The sequence below is a fragment of the Rana temporaria genome, chromosome 7, assembly GCF_905171775.1.
Source record: "Rana temporaria chromosome 7, aRanTem1.1, whole genome shotgun sequence".
In the NCBI taxonomy this organism is placed as follows: Eukaryota; Metazoa; Chordata; class Amphibia; order Anura; family Ranidae; genus Rana; species Rana temporaria.
The window spans coordinates 132,209,459-132,226,268 of NC_053495.1; the positions used below are offsets into that span (position 1 = coordinate 132,209,459).

Consider the following 16,810-nt stretch of genomic DNA (forward strand, 5'->3'; position numbering starts at 1 on the left):
CTGCCTCTGAAAAAAAGATTACCAAGGCCAAATTTGGCCCTTAATTATACTTAAAGCGGAGTTCCACCCAAAAATGGAACTTCCGCTTAATCCACTCCTCACCCCCTTACATGCCACATTTGGCATGTATTTTTTTTGGGGGGGGGAGTGGGGGCTTCAGGAGGAGTGAGACTTCCTGTCCCACTTCCTCCTTCCGTCGAGGGGCTGCAAAGGCGAATAATCGAATCGCCTTTTGGCAGCCCCTCCCTGTAGGCGATCGCCTGGGACACGCGATTGCCTGTCCAATCGGATGGCGCATCGCTGCTCGCGCATGCGGAGTGGGTGCCCGGCCGTGAAGCCGAAAGCTGTCACGGCCGGGTGCCCACACTTAGAATGAAGACGCCGGCCGGAGAGGGGGGAGAGAAGTGGAGCCCCGGCCGGTGCGTCGCTGGAACGTGGAGCAGGTGAGTGTAGGTTGATTAAAAGCCAGCAGCTACACTTTTTGTAGCTGCTGACTTTTAATAAACATTAAAAATTTGTGAAACACCCCTTTAAGGCCAAATTCATATCCACCCCTTTTTGCAGAAAAGCCAAAACTCTCCCATTGACATATCTTCAGGGTGCCACCTCCTGACCTCACACCAGACAATATAGGATCTCCAGACTCTATAGACTATAGTAGATACTTCTAGAAACTGGCTTTCTAGCATTCAACATGGCAGACAATACTGTCCCAGAAATGCCCCGATCCTTTAAGATCCTGGTTTCAACAGCCAAACCGTTAAACGTAGAGACCGGAAAGCAGGGTGAAATATTAGACCCTGTGAGAGCAGTTCCGGACGCAGTGGAATAACCCAGGGGTTTCCCACCGCCATTCTTGCAATCTGTATCTACCAAGTTCTTATGTGCCATTACCAGCTTTCTCTCTTCGCGGGTCCTGCGTAGTAGCCTTGGCAACAGCTGGGTTGGAGGGAAGGCATATATCAGGGAAAACAGATCTCATGGAATAATCAGGGCATCTTCCCCTAATGAAAGCGGGTCCCTGGTTCTGGACACAAAGCTGTCTAGTTTCCTGTTGAACCTGGACACCAGCAGGTCTACATCCGGAACCCCCCGTTGGAGGCAGATTAAAGCAAAGACCTCAGGATTTAGGGACCACTCCCCTGGAGGGAAGGCATATATCAGGGAAAACGGATCCCATGGAATTATCAGGGCATCTGCCCCTAATGAAAATGGGTCCCTGGTTCTGGACACAAAGCTGTCTAGTTTCCTGTTGAACCTGGACACCAGGTCTACACCCGGAACCCACCATTGGAGGCAGATTAAAGCAAAGACCTCGGGATTTAGGGACCACTCCCCTGGTAACATCTGCTGGTGACTCAGAAAGTCAGCCTGCCAATTCTCCACTCCGAGAATAAACACCACCGATAGGGATGGAACGAATCTTTCCATCCAAGTCAGCATGCGATCCACTTCCTTTTGGGCTGTCTGACTTCTGGTGTCTCCCTGGTGATTGATATATGCCACAGCCGTGCATTGTCTGACTGGACCCTCACAGGACACCCCCTGAAATCTGGAAGTCCAGAAGCTTAGAGCCAAGCAGGCTGCCCAAATCTCCAAAATGTTGATGGGCAAGCTCTTCTCCCCCCATGACCACTCTCCCTGGATGGTGGCCTCCTCTAGGACTTCCCCCCCCATCCAGAGAGACTGGCGTCTGTCGTCACCACCCTCCAGACCACAAGAAAAAAGGACTTTCCTTTTACCAGATTCTTGGTTAACATCCACTAACTGAGACTCTGACGCACCTTCAGCCGAAGGGACATGTGCCAGTCCAGAGTCTGGACGGTCTTGTTCCAGACAGACAGAATGTTGCTCTGAAGTGGTCTGGAGTTAAACTGTTTATAAGAGACTGCTTCAAATAAAGATACCATCTTCCCCAGTAGCCTCATACACAGGCGAATGGAGGGAATTTTTTTCCCCTGTATGACCTGGACGAGGTCTTTCATGACTGTGACCTTCTCCGGTGGCAAAAATACCTTTGCCTTGGCTGTGTCTAGTATTAGCCCCAGATACTCTAGGTGCTGAACCGGCTGCAGGGCCGATTTTGACCAGTTCAGAACCCAACCCAAATGTTCTAAGAATTTAACCGCTCGGGCTACAGTCTGCCTCAGGTTTGGAATTGTTTGATCTATCAATAGTAGATCGTCCAGGTATCCTGCAACCGATATTCCCTGAGATCTTAGAACTGCCAATACCGGAGCCAATATCTTTTGAATACCGGAGGTGGCGAGGCTAACCCGAAGGGCAGTGTCACAAACTGAAAATGTTGGTCGCCCACTTCAAATCGCAGAAACCTTTGATGGGACCTGCAGATTGGTACGTGTAGGTAAGCGTTTTTGATGTCTTTGGACGCCAAGAATTCTTTCCTATGCAAGGAGGTTACCACTGAACGAATTTACTTAATTTGGACAGAACAAATTACCAAAAACTGATTCAGAGCCTTGAGGTCCAGAACAGGCCTTACATCTTCATTTGTTTTTGTTATTAAAAGATTTGAGTAAAAACCCTTGAATATTTTGTCAATTGCAACCTCTGCAATTACTCCTTGTGACCTTAGTTGATCTATTGACTGAAGAAAAGACCTCTTCTTTAACGTGTTTATGGGGACATTGGCTCTTAAGAATTGAGAGGGGGGAACTCCCAGAATTTTATTTTGTACCCCCGAGACCCAGTAGAAACAACCCACCTGTCTCGGATCACTTCTTCCCAGGTGCCTGAAAATTCTAATAGCCTCCCCACCACCGCGTGAGTAAGGACGCCTCTTTATAAGGATGAACTTTAGGGGCTCTCTGGGTCCAGGGCTTGAGGCTTTCCCCTTGATTCGGATGGCTGAGGCCGTCGATACTGCCTGAAATTAGAAGTGCTGGGTAACGAAATCACTAGACACCTTAAGGAAAGGTCATCTGCTCCTTTTCCTAACTGGTAGAAGTGCACTCTTACCACCTGAAATCTTCTGGATATACTTATCCAGGTCTTCTCCAAATAGCTGCTCCCCATGAAAGGGGAAACCAGCTGGTAATCTTTTGCAGGGTAACACTGCAGACCATTTTTTAATTAAAGAATCCTGTGCATATGTACTGACAGCAGAGCCAACCGGGACACCTGTTGTATGGAATCCTTAAGGGCATCTAATGTGAAACATAAGGCACAAGGTAATTCTGCCAAATCCTCCGCAGAGACCCCTTGATTGGGAACAAACTTAGTTACCCACTTCACCTGGTCCTGACTGACAGATACCAATAGCTGCTAATAGGGTTGAGCGAACCCGAACTGTAAAGTTCGGCTTCGCTACAGACTTTGGGTTTTTCCCGAACCCAGGCCCCAATAATTGGAAAAAGTTTGGGTCCGGGATCGGAGTTCGGGAAAAAAAATGCGCGGAGGTCCCCGCAAATTCAATAACCAGACCCTTTAGGTCTGGTATGGATATTAAGGGGAACCCCGCCGTCAATTTAAAACAAAAATGACGTGCGGTTCCCCCTAAATATCCATAACCAGACCCGTTATCCGAGCACGTTGACCTGGCCGGCCGCAGAAAAGAGGGGGGGCAGAGTGCGGCCCCCCCTCTCCTGAACCGCACCAGGCCACATGCCCTCAACATGGGGAGGATGTCCCCATGTTGATGGCGACAAGGGTCTCATCCCTACAACCCTTGCCCGGTGGTTGTGGGGGTATGCAGGCGGGAGGCTTATCAGAATCTGGAAAACCCCTTTAACAAAGGGGACCCCCAGATCCTGACCCCCCCCCCCTGTGTGAAATGGTAATGGGGTACACTGTACCCCTACCATTTCACGAAGGAAGTGTAAAGTCTTGTAAAAAAAAACACACACACACACCATAGAATAAAATCCTTTATTAATAAAAAAAAAAAAAAACTCCAGCGGTCATAATCCACTCGTGGATTATCACCGCTGGAGTTTTTTTTTTTTTTATTAATAAAGGACTTTATTCTACGGTGTGTGTGTGTGTGTTTTTTTACAAGACTTTACACTTCCTTCGTGAAATGGTTATGGATATTTAGGGGGAACCGCACATCATTTTTTTTTTTAATTGACGGCGGGGTTCCCCTTAATATCCATACCAGACCTAAAGGGTCTGGTTATTGAATTTGCGGGGACCTCCGCGCATTTTTTTTCCCAAACTCCGATCCCGGACCCAAACTTTTTCCAATTATTTGGGTTCGGGAAAAACCCAAAGTCTGTACCGAACCTGAACTTTACAGTGGATTATCATCGCTGGAGTTTTTTTTTTTTTATTAATAAAGGACTTTATTCTACGGTGTGTGTGTTTTTTTTACAAGACTTTACACTTCCTTCGTGAAATGGTAGGGGTACAGTGTACCCCATTACCATTTCACACAGGGGGGGGTCAGGATCTGGGGGTCCCCTTTGTTAAAGGGGTGTTCCAGATTCTGATAAGCCTCCCGCCCGCATACCCCCACAACCACCGGGCAAGGGTTGTGGGGGTGAGACCCTTGTCCCCATCAACATGTGGCCTGGTGCGGTTCAGGAGAGGGGGGGCGCACTCTGTCCCCCCCTCTTTTCTGCGGCCGGCCAGGTCAACGTGGTCGGATAACGGGTCTGGTTATGGATATTTAGGGGGAACCACACGTCATTTTTGTTTTAAATTGACGGCGGGGTTCCCCTTAATATCCATACCAGACCTGAAGGGTCTGGTTATGGATATTTAGGGGGAACCGCACATCATTTTTTTTTAATTGACGGCGGGGTTCCCCTTAATATCCATACCAGACCTAAAGGGTCTGGTTATTGAATTTGCGGGGACCTCCGCATTTTTTTTTCTAAAAGTCCATGTCCCATTGACTACAATGAGGTTCGGAGTTCGGGTTCGGGTTCCCGAACCCAAACTTTTTTTTTTTAAGTTCGGGTTCGGACCCGAACCCGAACATCCAGGTGTCCGCTCAACTCTAGTCTTTAATAAAGACTCAGATTTCTTATCTGCTGGATCTTTAAACACCTGGGCATTATCTACAGGACAAGTAAGACTGAGGCCTCGTACACACGACAGAGTTTCTCGGCAGAATTCAGCGAGAAACTCGGTCAGAGCCGGATTCTGCCGAGAAACTCTGTCGTGTGTACACTTTCGGCTTGATGGAGCCGCCGAGGAACTCGTCGAGAAAATAGAGAACATGTTCTCTATTTTCTCGTTGTTCTATGGGAGAACTCGGCCCGCCGAGCTCCTCGGCGGCTTCAGGGCTGAACTCGCCGAGGAACTCGACGTGTTTGGCACGTCGAGTTCCTCGGCCGTGTGTACGAGGCCTCACAGAGTCTTATTCACAAAGGAAATTGCAGCGTCAACAGATGGCATACTCCATTTTCTTATAAACTTTTCTTCCATAGGATACAAAAGCGCAAACCTTTTAGGAGGAATAAAAAACGTATCCGGGTGATCCCAGTCAGCATACACAAATTGCTTTAGCAGCGGATGCAAGATAAAAGTCTGCAAACTCTGTGGAGGCGCAGAGATCCTAAAGAAAAAAAGAAAACTTCTGGGACCTCCACAGGCGGCAATTTAAAACCTGATCGAAACATCTCCGTGAGGAACTGGATCAGCAGTCTCTGGGATTGAGTGGTTGAAAACGGTTCTTCAGAACCTGACTCTTCATAAGTGAAGTCTGTGGCCTGACCCTCCTCCTGGTCATTTACTGCCACTACTTCCACATTTTCCTCCCCAATCCTGTTTCAATGCAGGTGGGGGCTCAGGTGAAGGGGATCTATACCGTTTCCTTCCACCTTAGGAAACTGAAGCAATCATACTTGCTTCTTTCCATTTCAGCCCAGCTAAAGCTGATGCTAAATCGTCCTTTGTGATGTAAGTTGAGGCAGAAGCATTGGCTGTTGCTACAATGCCTGACAACCTAATGGCTCAGACTTGCCAGTTGCCTCAGGTCTTTCAGGAGAGTTAAACACAGCAGATGTAAGGCTAGCATTCTCCAATACCGATGGTGGTGCATTTGCACCCCTTCCTGCTGTGCCTTTCCCACTCCTCTGGGAATACATGCCTTAGACAAAAAACAGAGGTAATAAAAACTCCCCCTTTATGCACTTTAACAGTTCTGAAAATACAACAGTTCAGTCCTTGCAGGACCTGTGGTGCCCTTGTCAATATACCCACAGTGACTCACGTGCCCAGCTGATGCTGCTCTGTGTCCCCTCCAGCCTGATTACAGGAGCCTAGGCTGGAATAGATCCTAATATGGCCGCCTCCGTCCAGACTGCCCATGTCCGGCATGCACGTTTTACCACATGCACGCTCATAGCATCCTGTGCAGCTCTCGCGTCCATCCCACGTACATGTCCCTCATGACATTCCCATGCGCGCCCCTCCAACCGCAAAAACAGCTTTGAAAAAGGGCCACCAAAGGTGCCGGTGTAAGAACTAGATGCACTTGGGTGGGGGATATCAAAGAGCCGCACGCTTGCTGATAGGATCAACCTGTCTGGAAGCTCTACAGAGAAGTGCCCCCATCCTCAGCATCACTACCCCCAGTGGACAGAAAAATGATGACCTGGTTAAAAAAAAGGTAAGAGACTGCAAATACATTTTACGGTTTAACAAGTGCAAAACAAACTTTTTAAAACACTTACCAGTCCCGCAGCAGGATTCTGCTAAAAAGCTAGAATCCAATCTTCCCCCAGCACTGTGGGTATGTCTCTTGGACCGGGTCCCCTTAAATATGGGGCCACTCCCTTAGACCTGTAAAGCACCCTGCCAGAACTCCTTTGGGATCCTTTTTCTTACCAAGGGTCCAGATCCCCAGGGTCCAGTGCCCAAAGAGTCACATTACGAGCAATACCTCGTAATCTTCTTGCGTAAACGAGGTTCGGGTACCATCCATTTTAGTGCATCATCGACCGGATGTATCCGATTATATAGCCCTTTAAATCCTTCAGGATCTTTTTCAGGGCCATTCTCGTAACTAGCTCATGGAGTGGTTCTCCCAACCGTCACCATCACCATCACCTTACAGTGTCCATTCACCCATAGGTGGTGTATAACCCAGTTAGTTATTATGGCTGCTCTGTGAACCGTGATGTACGATAAAGAAAAAGTATTTTTATCATTGTGTGCTTTACAATGAGTAGCCCAGCCCACACATTTGCAGTATGTCATATGATTATTCCCTTAGAGCAGGGGTCAACATTTCGAGTCCTGAGCTACTAACCAGGCCTCATAGGTTACTCACCACCAGTTGCCCCACCCAACCCCTACCCTGCCCCCAGGGGCAGCCTTAGGTGTCCAGGTGCTAATTCTGTGGCGCCCCCCCATCTTCACCCCTCGCCCCCTTGTCACCTAAACATACACAACGAGGTCCTTTATATCCTCCTCCCCTACTGTGTGTAGGCTGGCTAAAAAAGTATATACTTTTTCTTTTCTATTTTTATCTGAAAAGGTAGATGCATGCAGGGCCAGGGGTTTAGTGTGACTTACCTTTCGGTGGATGGTGCGGCTTTGCATTTAAAAATGGCGCCGTATTCGGGCTTTCCCGAGCAGCAGCGGCGCATGTGCAGTGTGCCTGTCGGGGCCGGCAGCAGCCATTTTTTTCAGGTGCCACAGCCAATGCGTTGCTCTTCACCCAGTCTCAGGGCAGGGGACCTGGCAGCGCCTGCTGCTGTGACTTGTAGGAGTCGGACTCCTGTGATGATCATGTGAGTAACTGACTGCGACTCACATTCTGCGAGCTGTGATGGCCGCACGGCGCCCCTGTTGCCCATGGCGCCCTGTGCGGCCGCACAGCTCGCACACCCCAAAGGCCAGCCCTGCCTGCCCCGCCCCTAAACATGCCCTTATAAATTATCTCATGAAATGACACCTAAATGTTTTATGCAGAATCAAGTTACTAAAATAAATATTAACAACAACTTTATCAGTGCAGCCTTGACCTGTGACTGCCATTGAAGCCTCACCTGTGACCACCATTGAAGCCTCACCTGTGACCACCATTGAAGCCTCACCTGTGCCCACCATTGCAGCCTCATCTGTGCCCACCATTGCAGCCACACTTTGCCCACCATTTTGCAGCCACACTTCGCCCACCATTTTGCAGCCACACTGTGTCCATTATTCCAGCCTCGCCTGGGCAGAGGAATGCTTGAGGAGAGCCGCGGGATTACAGAGCAGGATAGCACGCTGTTACAGCTTACATTATAATTGTCTCTGCTCTGCTCGACACAGTACCATCTTCTCCTTACCCTGTACCTGGGATGGACAGAAAGCATCCCAGCATTGGGCTGGTGTTCTGTCTATCACAGGTCCTGGTCAGGAGGAGGCAGAGCTGTGTCGAGCAGAGAAAATTGCAATGTGAGCTGTAACAGCATGCTATCCTGCTCTGTGATCCCGCAGCTCTCCTCTTCCTCCATGCTCTCTTTCCCTGGGTTGATCTCTGGGAGAACGGCTCCCAATCAACCCCACCCACCGGCGGTGCCCCCACTCCCAGGCAGCCCAGCTCGCAAGCCCTCATTTTCCACTTGCATGCAAGTGGAAAATTTGAGGGCTGCCTTAGAGTACTGTGATGCTTGTAATAATTCCAGCACCAACCAGATACCAGATATTATTTGTGCTGTGCATGTTATAAAATAAAATAAGGTACTGAAATGTTACTTTAAACCTTTTTTTTTATACAAAAAGAAAAATAGTCTCTCCACTCTAAATTAAAGATCTTAATTTTTACCTTAACCCTCCAGCATAATTCCGTTTCTCAAATACAGTGATATCAGAATATCCAAGCCGGGCTAGGAAGGAGGCACAGCTGATGCTTGCAGGTCCAGCACCAATAAGAGCAATCCTCGTCTTGAATGATTCTGGCATATCCTCAACAGTAGGTAGCATAGGATTTCTTATCTGAGGGACCTTCATTGCTTTAAAAATCTAAAAAAAAAAATGTTTTAAAAAGAAAACATATTAAATCCTTTCATCACTATCCAGATTTTGGAACACATATGCCACTGTGTTTATATATCCCTTAATAATCACACTCTAATGTTTGAGCAGCTGGGGGTACCCTCATTACTGTGTTATTATGTCTTATATACCACATGTGAACTTTTAAATGCTTTAAAAAGTCATCACTTTAGACATGCAGCTAACATAACTAGATAACTTATTCTTGCCCTTGTGTGATTTGACATAATGCTTTCCAGTACAGTACATGTCAATTTACAGAACAACAATCTTTCACCTCCCTTGTTTTCTGTTGTATAATTTTCATTTGATATTATTTGAAATGTCTAAACTTGGTTAATATATTAGCAATTCATGCTGCAATACCTATGGTCATTTAAAGTCTATGTGTAGCAAAACCTTTATTTTTTAAACGTTGGATAGAGTAGGAACAAGAATACATATTACAGAATACAATTTACAATTAAGACAAGAACAGGTGTCTCCACTGGATGATTTTCCCATAATGGCAGGAAAATATTGGATTTTCCATCACCTATTTTTCCTGTGACAAATGTCACCAGGATAAATTTAGACCTGATGCCAACAAGACACCATAAAAGTCTTAAAAATAGAGAATGCTTTGTACAAATTGATGGACATAGGTGGCTCTTCGAGTAGTAAGCTGTGTATATAATAAAAAGAGTGTCAGCTGTAGGTTGAGAGTCCAGTTAGTGTCTTAAAAAATATTCAATTTTTCCACATTTTGTTATGTGATAGACCAAAACAAAGTGGCACAGAATTGTAAAGTAGAAAATTATAAATGGCTTTCAATTTTTTTTTTACAAAGAAATATCTGAAAAGTGTGGCATGCATTTGTATTCAGCCTTCTTTACTAAAATCTAATGGAACAAATTGCCTTCAGAAGTCACATAATTCATAAATAGAGTCTACCTACATAGTTAATCAAGTTGAAAAAAGACATAAGTCCATCTAGTTTAACCAATAAAAAAAATAGTAATAATACAATCCCATATACAGAATCCTATACCAAACGTTGATCCAGAGGAACTGGAAAAAACCCCACCAAAGCATGATCCAATTTGCTTACAGTAGGGGAAAACAATCCCTTCCTGATCCTCCCAAGAGGCAACAGGATATTCTCTGGATCAACTTTTAGAAAATAATCCAGGCCCTTTTTTTTTTTTAAAGCAATTTACTGAGCTGGACAGAACCACCTCTTGAGGGAGTCTAGTCCACATTTTTACAGCTCTTAATGTGAAGAAACTCAATACCAAGTTCACTATATGGACCCCTTATGTATTTGTACATGTTGATCATATACCCCCTTAATCTCCTCTTCTCAAGAGAGTATACATTCAGTTCCTCTAATTTTTCCTCATAGCTGAGCTCCCCTATGCCTCTTATCAGTTTAGTTGCCCTTCTCTGCACTTTCTCTAGCCCCCCGATATCCTTTTTCAGAACGGATGTCCAAAACTGAACTGCATATTCCAAATGAGGTCTTACTAATAATTTGTACAGGGGGGAAATTCTCTCTCTCAGGAGTCCATATTTCTCAATACAAGAAAGGATTTTGCTCGCTTTGGATACCACAGCTTGGCATTGCATGCTATTTTTAAGCTTATGATCTACCAAAACCCCCAGATCCTTCTCAAACATTGATTTCCCTAGATGTACTCCTCTTAGTATGTATGATGCATGCATATTCTTAGCCCACAAGTGCATAAATTAACATGTATCAACATTAAACCTCATTTGCCACATAGTTGCCCAATTAAACAGTGCATTGAGGTTGGCTTGTAAGTTGGAGATGTTATATTCCGCTGCATAGCTTGGTGTCATCGGCAAAGACTGAAATGGTACTTTTAATCCCAGAGCCTATGTCATTAATAAAGATATTAAAAAGCAAGACCTCGTACACACGACCGGGTTTCTCTGCAAAAAAACAGCAAGAAAACTGCTTCTTGCTGAGATTCCCGTTCGTGTGTACGAGGCATTCAGGTTTTCCGTCTGGAAATCTGGCCAGAATCTCGACGAGAAAAAAGAGAACTTGCTCTCTTTTTTCTCGTCGAGATTCTTGTCAGCCTGTTTCCTGACGAGAAACCGGAGAGTATGTATACTTACCTGTCGCCGTGGAAACCCGCGCATGCTCGAAATGACTTTGACACATGCGCGGTAGCTTCTACGGCATAGGTAGGGTGAAGCAAGATGGCGGCGATGGCATCAAATGTGACGATCGCAAGCTTGTCATACACGATGACGTCACCGCGTTCTTTCCTTTCAAGAGAACCGCGGTTCTTTTGAAATGAAAGTCAGTACACTCCGGCGGCAAGAGTTTCTTGCCAAGAATCTTGTCAGGAAAACGACGGGTTTTTCCTAACGATATTCTCGGACGTGTGTATGAGGCCTAAGGGTCCCAACACTGAACAATGGAGTACACCACTAATAACCTTAGACCATTAATTAATTAACCACTACTCTCTAAATTCTGTCTTTTAGCAAGTTTTCTATCCATTTACAAACTGATCTTTCCAAGCCTGCAGACTTTACCTTACATATTAGCTGTGTGTGGGGAATTTGTGTCAAATGGCTTTGCAAAATGTAAGTATACCATATCCACAGTCACCCCTCTGTCCAAGGTTTTATTTACCACCTCATAAAAAGAAATCAGGTTGGTTTGACAACTTCTGTCTTTCATAAATCCATGCTGTTGCTTAAACAATTTTTTCCAGCAATAACTCATCTATGGTCTTTTATTAAACTCTCCAGTATCTTTCCTACTATAAAAGGTAAACGAACAGGTCTATAGTTTGGTCTGTGTGGTATTTAATCTCAGTATTAATACAACTATTCTGTAAAGCCCTCAGAGGTTTTTTAGATAACCTTAGTGAACAAACAGAATCATGAAGGCCAAGGAACACACCAGACAGGTCAGGGAAAAAGTTGTGGAGAAGTTTAAAGCAGGGTTAGGTTATAAAAAAAAATTCCCAAGCTTTGAACATCTCACAGAGCGCTGTTCAATTTATAATCCGGAAATGGAAAGAGTATGGCATAACTGCAAACCTACCAAGACATGGCTGTCCTCCTTAACTAACAAGCAGAGCAAGAAGAGAATTAATCAGAGAAGCAGCCAAGAGGCCCATGGTAACTTTGAAGGAGCTGCAGAGATACGCAGGACAACTACTAGTCATGCACTCCACAAATCTGTTTTTTACGGAAGAGTGGCAAGAAGAAAAACACTATTGAAAGAAATCCATAAGAAGTCCAGTTTTCGAGAAGCCATTTAGGGGACACAGCATACATGTGGAAAAAGGTGCTTTGGTCAGTTGATACCAAAATTGATCTTTTTGGCCTAAAAGCAAAACACTATGGGCCAGATTCTCGTACATCCACGTATCTTTGCGGGGGCGTAACGTATCCGATTTACGTTACGCCTCCGCAACTTAGACGGGCAAGTGCTGTATTCTCAAAGCACTTGCTCCATAAGTTGCGGCGGAGTAGCGTAAATCGGCCGGCGTAAGCCCGCCTAATTCAAATGTGGAACAGGGGGGCCTGTTTTATGTAAAATATCCATGACCCGACATGATTGAGGTTTTTCATGAACGGCGCATACGCCGTCCGTGGACATATCCCAGTGTGCATTGCTCCAAATACGCTGCAAGGACGTATTGGTTTTGACGTGAACGTAAATTACGTTCAGCCCCATTCACAGACGACTTACGCAAACAACGTAAAATATTCAAAATTTGACGCGGGAAAGACGTCCATACCGGTACTTAACATTGGTAGGCCGCATGTACGCCACCATATAGCAGGGGTAACTTTATGCTGGGAAAAGCCTAACGTAAACGTCGTATCTGTACTGCGTCGGCCGGGTGTACATTCGTGAATTTGCGTATCTGGCTGATTTACATATTTCTAGGCGTAAATCAGCGTACACGCCCCTAGCGGTCAGCGTAAATATGCAGTTACGATCCAACGGCGTAAGAGACTTACGCCGGTCGGATCTAATAGAAATCTATGCGTAACTGATTCTATGAATCAGGCGCATAGATACGACCGCCCGGACTCAGAGATACAACAGCGTATCTGGAGATAGGCCGTCGTATCTCCTCTGAGAATCTGGCCCTATGTGTAGCAAAAAACAAACATTGCACATCACCCATAACATTCTACCCCAACGTGAAACATGGTAGTGGTAGCATCCTGTTGTGGGAATGATTTTCTTCAGCAGGGAAGATGGTAAGAGTTCATGGGAAGATGTATGGGGCCAAATACAGGGCAATCTTAGAAGAAAACATGTTAGAGTCTGCAAAAGACTTGAGACTGGGGTGGAGGTTCACCTTCCAGCAGGAGCCCAAACATACAGCCAGAGCTACAATAGAATGATTTAGGTCAAAGCATATTCATGTGTTTGTATGGCCCAGTCAAAGTCCAGACCTAAATCCAATTTAGAATCTGTGGCAAGACTTGAGAATTGCTGTTCAGAGATGCTCTCCACCCAATATGACAGAGCTTGAACTATTTTGCAATGAAGAATGGGCAAAAATATCACACTCTAGATGTACAAAGCTGGGATATAGACAAAAAGACTTGTAGCTGTAATTGCAGTTAAAGGTGGCTCTACAAAGTATTGACTCAGGGGGGCTGGATACAAATTTCACATTATTATTTGTAAACAAAAAAAATGAAAACCATTTATAATTTTCCTTCCACCTCACAATTATGTGCCACTTTGTGTTGGTCTATCACATAAAATCTCAATAAGATACATTTATGTTTTTGGTTGTAACATGTCAAAATGTGCAAAATGTCCAGGGGTATAAATATTTTTTGAAGGCACTGTAGTTTTAGCATTTGAAGAGGCAATGAATATTCAACATTTCTTACGAGCTTCATCCTCGACCCCCCCCCCCCACCCCCTTCATCGGGGCTAAATTTAAATAAATGAAAATTAATATAACCGCATATCATCACATATAGAGTAATTTAAAAAAAAAAATCTTAAAAACAGTACAAAAAATTTATAATAATTGTCAATTTTGTGAGAGTTATATACATGGATTAGTGATATACTATATTTGACATATATACCATATTTATCAAACGTAAAGTGTTTATAAAATAACTTATTAACATGCATGTATTAAAAACAATAACATGTTTTTTGATGCTTGGGACTATAGCCTTGCACAGCTAGGATCTTGGGTTGAAAGGATGAGTGAAATTGAGCGTGTTTATTTCCCCAGGAGATTTTACAGTGACATGATAAAATGTTTCGCCCATTCCGTTTTTCAAAAGCGCACTTCAAAGAGACAAAGTAATTCACAGTAACAGGTCACATAGAAGTCAAACTATGGACATGTGACTTAGATGACAAGGAGTTAACAATCCCAGAGGCTGGTACAATTTTGGCATATTAAGTACAAATAGATTAGACAGATCTGTCCAATTTCTATGGAATCCAGTTTGGAGAGTTCCCTGTAGGTATGTGGAGTTCTGCCCCTATTCTAAAGTATCATATTTATTTATTATACAATAAAAAAGACTTCAATGTTTAATGTTAAACTGACCTGTTAATGTGTGTTATACAGCAGAGGAAAATGCAATGTGAAAATATTGGACCAAATAAGTGATTTTGAGCAACAAAAAAAAAACAGCAAAAACAATAAAAAAAGTACAAATATGCTAAATACAACCCTAATAAGACTATGTTCTAAAATGACATTTTTATTATGTCACCATCTCCACTGGTTATCTAATTATCATGATAGCAGTCTAGTTGACTATTTCACACTTAAATGCTGTGAGTGTGCTATCACAATCATTTAATAGCAAGTAACCTCTGTGGCTTGCCTTCTAGGAATATGTCCAATGTAATCTTTTTCCAGTCATTTGTTTAGTACTGTTATGTTTAATGGGAAAATACCACTTCATCTGCACAGCAAAGGAATATATACAAAGTAAGTCAATAAAAAAATCATATTTGATTTAACGCAACATTCATTTAGAAAAACTGTGTAGTGTTACCCCTGGAGGAACCACTTAAGTATATTTAGTTCTGTACTCTGCCTCTAAACCCCAAAAACAGTCTCAGCCCCTCTAACACACCTGGCAATAGTGTAAGTGCAACAACACCAATAAAGACACGTTATGATAAAACACAGAAATTGTCTTTACTGTGAAGTTTATTTGAATAGTATCAAACAGTGAAAGTATATCGCTGAACAGTAGGCAAGTATACCTTAAGTAAATTAACTGTACAGCAATGACTGAGGAACCAAGAGCAATATACCTCAATGGTACTGCCAGGCTGCTTTTAGGGGATTCCTCAATGGTGAATAATCCCAAGAGCAGAGGCAAACAACAGATCACAATTGGCAAACCTTATACCGTATTGGACACCAATTCAATTAAATTGGCACTAGGAGTTTAGGCAGGAGGAGAGCAGAGAAATCACCCTCACTTATGTCAGACCTCTCTCTTCTGTCCCTTGACACTGCAAGCCCACAAACTATAAACACTGTAATTAGTTCAGTGGTTAATGCCAACCCCCAAGACAGACTACCTCGGTCATGCATCACAACTACTGAACCCTGGGTATGTGTGTGTGTTCATATGGCGGCCACAATAACTTCAGTCCCTTTGAAGAAGGTGGCCTTGAGCCTGTGTCCTGGTTTGCAGAGTATAAAGGCAGTATGTTGGCAGTGTCTGAATAACAGGACAGACACTGAGATTGTTTAACAGGGCATCTGTGTGACCCAGGTTTTGGCAAGTGTGGGCAAAGTAATAATAATGCTGTCTGTATGCAGTGTCTTTGTTTCCTGCAAATGGACAAGTGCCTGCTCACCAATCCTGTTATCAAGGACCAAACAAAATATCCTGGTACAGGCAGGCTCTTCAGGTGGTCTGACTGGCTACCTCACAACTGGATGCTTCACATCGTCGATGCAGGTGCACCTGGGATCCCTTTCTCTGGCAGGATGTCCCCCGACCATCCGTGGATGCCTGGCAGGAACAGTACACTAACCAGGGAGACAACACATCTCCCAAAGTCTGGTCTTCTTCTCTGCCTCATGGTGTTTGATTTCCCCAGACAGACAAGATGGAGTCCTTTCCTTTCTTTAATCCTAAGGGCAGCTGGTTTGTGTAGTTCTGTCCCCAAAGAAAACTATTGGGCCATTTTGTAGTGGAGGCTACATGTATTGCTGCAATAGTCCTTGAGTGCCATTGGTTCCCTCCCCCTGCCAATGAGGAATCAGGGGAGGAAGCAGAGTGTGCTGCTTTCTTTGTGCGCGTATCTCCCATTTACTGCACAGTGAGAAGAGGAGGGGGAATTCCCCTGCAGGAGCTGACAGGCTGTGTCTTCCTTGTGAGAGCCTGTGTGCCTGTGTTAATCCTGGCGGTGGCTGTAAAAAAATGAGGGCCCATGGGGCACCCGCTACAATTGCTTTTATAAATGTAACATAATGTTCATGTATGTTTATAATTCATTTGCCCATGAGGGATAAAATAAAAGGTTCACTCCCCCCTCCCAACTGCATGTTCTCACTTTCTCTCAATCCTCCACCACTTTATCTTAACTAGCTTGTCAGGATTTACTTGAGCCCATAGACTCCTTCCCCCAGCCCTATGTGAAAGCATTGAGCCAATAACAAGGCACCATGGAAGAGTCTCAAATATTCATCCATACCTGAAATGAGAATATTGTACTTCCTTCTTGGAAACCAAATGAAGTTGGAAAGAATTAAATAAAGGTGTCTACAAGCTTCTGAGGGTGAGTATTAATTGAACCTTTTACTTTGCCCTGTGTGGGAAAAATTACACTTTACCATAAATTATTAAGGTAATC

General features: G+C 44.3%; 1 protein-coding gene across 1 annotated transcript in view; it reads right to left on the bottom strand.

The window, feature by feature from the left end:
* Positions 1-16,810, bottom strand: part of DPYD (dihydropyrimidine dehydrogenase) — a 1,498,502-nt gene that overhangs the window by 957,494 nt on the left and 524,198 nt on the right. The window contains exon 6 of the mRNA XM_040359980.1: positions 8,729-8,925. Coding sequence (XP_040215914.1) covers positions 8,729-8,925 — 197 coding nt within the window. The remainder of the gene's footprint in view (positions 1-8,728; positions 8,926-16,810) is intronic.